Source organism: Poecilia reticulata, chromosome 16 (assembly GCF_904066995.2).
Source record: "Poecilia reticulata chromosome 16, P_reticulata-male-v2, whole genome shotgun sequence".
Classification (NCBI taxonomy): Eukaryota; Metazoa; Chordata; class Actinopteri; order Cyprinodontiformes; family Poeciliidae; genus Poecilia; species Poecilia reticulata.
In genome coordinates this window covers 19,788,606-19,795,632 of record NC_088845.1, presented here as the reverse complement: position 1 = coordinate 19,795,632, position 7,027 = coordinate 19,788,606, and the positions used below count along the sequence as shown (strand labels likewise).

Genomic DNA, 7,027 nt, shown 5'->3' with positions numbered 1-7,027 from the left:
GTTCAAACTGGGAAGATTACAAATTGCAGAGACTGAGGTTTAGCCTCATTTCTGGTTCTGATATGTTAATTAAAGTGGATTTTCTAAAAATGGGACGGCTGCAATGGTAAACTCCACCTCAACAAAGCATTAAGCCCATCTGTTGGCAGAGGTGTGTTTGGTTTGGATGCGTGCATTTGTGTGAGTGGGTTGTTTATTTTTATTTATTTTTTTTATATCTCTTGGCTCTTGTACTTCGGTTCCTATGAGAACCGGTTTCAGCCTTTTAGAATGAGGGCACCCTGTATTTCTGAGGTGGAGTATTGGGGTTTTGTGATACATTTGCAAGAGGCAAATTTAATTATTTACGATAGCAACTAGCATGTGCTAAAATTGTTGAACACTGCAAAAAGATATTTGGAGGTGAACTCATATTTTTCTTTTATATTTCTTGAGCATCAGCATATTAGACACCAATATTTTGCTTATCCAAATGCAATACTACACTGTATTTTCAAAATGAATGACTAAATTCTCCAATTTCTCTTTGCTATTTTTTCCGCTTTGGTGGAACATGGACAATTTTGGAAAACAATGACAGTAGAAACACAGGACATTTGCTATCAAATTTTTGTTTCATTTTCTATTTACATATGTTTTGTAGTAGGCTTACTTGATTAACTGTGGGCTGATTCTGGCCTAAATCTCCTTACTTATTCAAATGAAGGATGGTTGTGTGACTGTGCTTTAGCTGCATATGAAAGCCAAAACATGGAAAATATATACCATGTAAAATTAAGTGTCATTTATTTGGCAGTTAATTTATACATAGCCTCTGGTCTTCTACTGTACTGTACAAAAGAAAACATCAAGTTATGGACAAAAATCCAGTCAATCATTGGGGTCTGCCATAGCATTACATAGGAGAAGCATTGAAATGCTTTGCGAAGCAAGGCAGTTCATTAATATTAGCACAAACACTGCCCCCAATTAGCATTAGCCTTTTCCCTAAAGTTAGCTATGAGCTAATTTTCTTATTAATTAGACATGTTTAGTATACTCAATGGAGCAAGTCAAATTAAAAAAACATGCTAGTGATTCTCCACATGCTACTGCCAGCATTTAGGGTAACATTAGTATTTTGGCTAATTTAAGCTTATACACCAATTTTAACATACAGAATGGCATAAGTCCATGTTACTCAACATGCTTGTGTCTCTCCACATGCTGTTTAGTACACTGCAGCTTTTCTTTAGCATTGGTGCTATTTTTTAGCATCAGAACTCTGGGTTCCAACAGACGGGCACACTTTGGTAGGACCCAGTTAAATTTCTTCAGAAATGTTCTACTATGTTAGGAGACACACAGGCAGTTGTGTGTTATCCTAAGTTATTTCCCATGACGGTCGGGTTTGTTTTTTCAGGGTTTTTTTCTTCAGTATTTTGATGATTCAGTTAAAAGAAAACAAATTACTTGCTAGCACGAATTAAAAAGAAAACAAAAATAATGTTTTGTTTTTTTTTATTTCATCAAGAAAATATTTTCTAATTCTGAAGGAGCTGTTTCTTTTGGGTTTTGTCTTTTGGTGTCGATGGACATGGGTGATTCTGATGCTCTTTAGTAGTACCACGTGGTTTACCAAGAGTGAAATAAATATATACCTAGTTTCACTTGCATGCATGCAAACATCTACATATAAAATGTTCTCTGAACTCTTGTTATACTTTAAAGCTGTTGAATACCTGCTGTTGATTTTTGAAGGTTCACTTTTCCAAATCCAAGTTAGCCTAAATAAACCAGGTTTGAAGCCTTACTGTCACAGGTATGACAGTAAGGCTTCAAACTGTCACAGGCAGTGAAGTAACTTCACAGACAGTTACTTCACTGTCTGTGAAGTTACTGTCTGTGAAGTAACTGTCAGTGAAGTAACTGTCTGTGAAGTTACTTCACTTACAGTTACTTCACAGTAACTGTCACTGTTTAGGCAAACAGCTAAACAGTGTTTAGGTAAACAGTCTTTCAGCTTGACCCCCCATCCAGTGCTTTAGATGAATCCAAAGCACTGGATGAATCCATCCAGTGCTTTGAAAGCTAATTTCAATGTCAGACACAAGGAAGTCAGAATACATATAAAATGCAGTTTTCAAATGATCATTTGATTTACTGAGGGAGAAAAGTTATCCAAAACGATTTGGATAGTGATTCTCATGGCAGCAAAATACATTAAACATTCATGTTTGTTTCTCAGAGCATGAACTGTAATTGCTAAAAGATTCACATTTATTTGAGTCTTTGTCAAAGTTTTTTAAGTAGGCTCTACATGATAAGTTTTTACTAACATTTTCTGTTTGTAAAGGTCATAGCAGCATTATTGGGTAAAATGTGTACATCACTTTGACATCACAGTGCTGTGGAAACATCACACAGGAAACACAGCGACAGCTGACCCGAACCGAAACGCAGCATGATCGTCATATGACTAAATGCTGGCAACTGCTTAGTTTTCAGTGCTGCAATTTTCACCACACTGATCAGCAAACCAGATTAATATAAATAGATGAAGAAGAGCAACTTTAAAAAAAGAAAAAAACTCTGCTCTTCTGAAGTTACTTGATCAAACTTTCCAATATATTTTTTTCAATGCATTTCAACTTTTTGCAGGTTGTTACCTAACTTCCACAAATAGAAGTTATTTGTTCTGCAGTGTAAAAAACATTGTTTGTAGGAAAAGTCCTGCAAGGCAGTCCTGAACCATTCATCTACTACAGAGTAGGCACAGGGGATTTATTAAGTTTATTGAATATTATTAATCATATTCACAAAAGCATAAAAAAAAATTCTGCACATGTTTAAAAAACAGTTTTGGGAAGCAGTCACTCAAACCATACTTCTCATATCTGAAGGATTGAAGAGAGATTCCTGCTGTTCCTGGGTTCAAATCCTGGCAGGACTATTTTGTGTGAATAAACCCAGGAATCCAGAATCTGAACTCATATCCTTATTGCTGCAAGGCAACAGTGCTACAAACTTTACTATTGACTGATAGATAGATATTTGTTAAAATTGTCTTTATACAGTATGATGAAAAAGATAACTTAAAGTAAGCTGTTCAAACACCATTAATCTGCTGTTTGATTGTTCACTAAATGATGTGTAGCTGTTGCAAAGACTAAGTGTTATTCTCTTTGCTTTGCTGTTTTCCTATACATTTACATTTGGGGTTAAATAAATTCCTTAAGTATTCAAAGATTAGTTGTATGCTTTAGGGAATAAAAAGAAGATAAAACATGCATACAATTCTGAGAAATTCACAAAAGAGTACCAAGGCGACAAAACCAGTTACAGTCATTAAGTGCAAAGACAAAAACAGCAGAATGTCTCTCCTGGATTCATTCGGTTTAGCTACTCGTCCTCATCAGCTTTCCTCCGTGTCTCTGTCTCTAATTGCATGGAAGCTTCTGTGTTCATGTTGTCAGTCTTCTCTTTTGATATGCTGGGATCATCATGGCTCACTTTGCAACAACACAGAAATTTCAAAAGGACGTCATCAAACCCTTTCTTCATGAAAACGTACAACACCATGTCAACAACAGGACTCAAATATGTCAGAATTGCAGCTGCAATTCCAAAGCCTGTTTCGATGTACCTTTTCCGGGTATATAAAAATAATATTATACGTGGCATAAAGAGCAAAGTGTAGAAAAGTAAGACCAGGACGAGAGTTGCCATGATTCGTCGTTTTTCATCATGCCGGACACTACGGGCGGCAGACAGGGCTCTGAGGGTCCCAACCAGGAAAAATAAGAGCAGAGGGAAAGGCAGCAGAAGAAAACACGGCACAATTATTGTAAGAGTACCACCATTTGAGAAAGAAAAAGGAAGGCCTAAAAGAGGAAGGAGCCAGACTACAGCACACACCAACAGGGATGTCTTAATGTTTCTTCTGAATCTGTACCACAGAGGAGAGGTGATGACCAAATACCTTCAATGGAAGACGGACACACAACCATCATTTCAGAACTTCTGAAACAAACATTTTTAATCATAAAACATTAATAACTGAAGGGAGAGACAAACAGAATCTTACCTTTCCAAAGCAATGACTACCATGAAGCAAATGCTGACCATCACTCCAGCTTCAAGGATGGATTGCACTATTTTGCAAGTATCATCGTCCTTAATCTTTGCCCTTGCTATCAAGCAGCAGAACTGAATGAAGTCACTGATAAGAAGGTTAATGAGGTAGACGGAAGCCACTTGGCCACTTCGCACCTGCAGGAAAACAGCAACAAGTGGAGGTTGAATCCTCTTCCCTGACGTTTCCTATATTTTAAGTGTTTCTCAGCCGCCATCACTTAAGAGTGAGAGATAGTCGCTAAATACTTAATAATGAACTCTTTGTTCATTATCAAGTTTCTATTATGTAGGTTTACACATATAGAAAGAGATATTGTAATGTTGTCCTGGACCAATATAAATCGGAGCTCATTATGCCATTATTATGCAACACTAAATGTAGAAAAATACAGCAAGCGTTAAACACATCTCTGTCAAATTGTGCTTACCATTAAGGAAACAGCAAAGATGGCCACACATGACAAAGGAAGGCCGATGCAAGCAACAGTCATTGACATGACTTGAAGGACAGGTGTGTGGCTGTAATTGGAGCAACTAGAGCTGTTGAAGTTCATTCTTCAGCCAGAAACCTGTGTGGTTAAAATCCAGTCATATTGGTCAGTCATCATGTTGTTCTTATGAACATACAGTATGCTCTGTAAAACAGGATGGACTGCTTTTGTTTTGTTTTTTTGCCCAAAGGAAGGACCAACATTTATATGCACTTTACAGAAGTGCGTAAGAAGTGAGAATGCCTCTAACTCCTGGAGGGTGAAAAACAAAAAAAAGTTCATTTGATAGAGGGATTTGAAAAATGTGAGTCTTGTGAAGAATAGAGACTGCAAGGAAAGACAAGAAGCCAATTGATGGCATGTAAAAGTTTCATGATATGTCCAAAGGAAAATACATTGTTCTGTTCCCATCTTTCTATTCTGACGTTGCTGAGTAGATCAATATTAAAACATTGAGAAAGTCTCTCAGGATGCCATTAACAAGGGAAGACTGCTGGAGCAATGCCAAAGATGACGACCAAGCTCTACAAAATTCCTTCTGGGTCTCTCAGGGGAAAGACCCATCACTCATCACGGCCATGGAGCTGGATAAAATGGCTGAAACTACAATAAGTCTGATGAGCTAGTTGGATGCAGCAAGCTAACATTGCACCTGGACACCCTAACTACCAAAGCCACGGTGATGTTGGTCGCAGCAAAGGTTGTACTTTTCTTCAGCAGGGATAGGGACGGTGAGCAGAGCTGATCGGAATACGGAGGAAACTAACTTCTGCATAGTCCAGAAAAAACAAAAAAAAAAAAAAAACTAATAGAGGTCACATAATATTTCGGACTGGATCAGTTATTGATTTTTACCATAATTACATTACATTTAATATTTGAACAAAAGTTTTCTTAATTACCTTTCCCAGCTGGCACATGAAGTGATTCCTTAAAGTTCCCTAAAGCCGTGTGAAACAGTTCACAACAAACACGACTCACACAGGATTCAGAACACAGCTTCCCATCCAACGATCTCTTTTACTGTTCTGTATAAAAACAGACAGATATCTTGTCTGTCTGTCCTCTGATAACTATCAGAGGAATTATCATATCAACCATGTTGACTAACACTGAATGACCACATCCTGTATACGTCAACAGTTAGTTGTGGTTAGATGATGTCTGTGAAAATAATATTTTGTTCCCTTGAGCACCTAATGGAAATGCAGCCATACAGTTTCACAGTTTGCAGAATGTGTAGTGATACATGCTGAAATTGTTTTTTGGTCTCACAAAATTTCAAAATCGTGAAGAAGGGTATGTCATATGAAGTCTAAATGTCAAGTAGAAAATCTTAGGATCACATCTCTGCTTTTTGCACGTGATGTGGTCCTATTGGCTTCATCAGGTTGTGGTCTACAGCTTTCACTGGAGTGATTCGCAGCACTCCAGAGAAGCGGCCGGAATGAGGATCAGTGCCTCCAAATCCGAGGGTCTTGAGCCAGAAAAGGGTAGAGTGCTTTCTTCAGGTTGGGGAGGGTGTCCTGACCCAAGTGGAGGAGTTTAAGTATCTCTGCAACCCTGGGCCTTGTGGGCCCTTGTCTGTGGTCGTGGTCTGTGGGTCATGACCGAAAGAGCAAGGTCGTGGATACAAGCGGCCACAATGGGTTTTCTCCATGGGATGTATAGGCTCTCCCTTACAGAGAGCAGCTCAGTCATCTGGGAATAAAGCTGCTGTTCCATCATATCAAGGGGAGTCAGTCAGGAAGCATCTAGTCAGGATGCCTCCTAAACGACTCCTGAAGAGGTGTTCTGGGCACTGGGAGCAGACCCAGTGGAAGACACAGGACACACTGGAGGAGTTAGCCCAAGCAGCTGGAAAGAGGGAAGTGTGTGTCTCCTTGCTAAGGATGCTGTCTCCAGTCCTGATAAGGAGTGGAGTTGAAAACTGATCCAAGATTGTTAGGTTTTGGCTGGGCTGTGTCTAGCTTCACTCCACAGAGAGTCTTCAGGGACACAGCCACCGGCTTGTTGTGTGTATATATGTATATATATATATATATATATATAGTAACAGTTATGGGCTATGCAGCTAACTGCGGCTACAAGAGCAGCCTCAGAAGATGGTTCTTTTAAGGAGCCTGAGGTGTGAATGAAGACACAAAGCAATGGTTTAGGTTTTGGTGTATATATTAGTGATTTGGAAAAAAAACCCAGACAATTACAAATGCACAATGAGAGACAAATTAACTCAAAATAAATAAATTCCAAGATCATAAAGTTCTTGTCCTTTTTCCTTAGCTCGCCATCCTTAGATCCAGTAGAGGATCTGATCCATCAAGAAAAAAAAACCTGACCTTTGGGAAGAGAGTGGGGCGTACTGAACTGCAATCAGCTGTTGCAATCCCGGTGACGGCCCAGGTAACAAACGTCAACAG

General features: G+C 38.7%; 1 protein-coding gene across 1 annotated transcript; it reads right to left on the bottom strand.

The window, feature by feature from the left end:
• Positions 1 to 1,898: 1,898 nt before the first annotated feature.
• On the bottom strand, positions 1,899 to 6,610 carry LOC145547729 (G-protein coupled receptor 4-like). The gene is made up of 3 exons (XM_081597616.1): positions 4,545 to 6,610; positions 4,067 to 4,251; positions 1,899 to 3,961 (listed from the first exon to the last, which is right to left on the bottom strand). Exons 1-3 carry the CDS (start codon positions 4,668 to 4,670, stop codon positions 3,382 to 3,384), a joined length of 891 nt encoding a protein of 296 aa, XP_081453742.1. The 5' UTR covers positions 4,671 to 6,610; the 3' UTR covers positions 1,899 to 3,381.
• Positions 6,611 to 7,027: the final 417 nt, after the last annotated feature.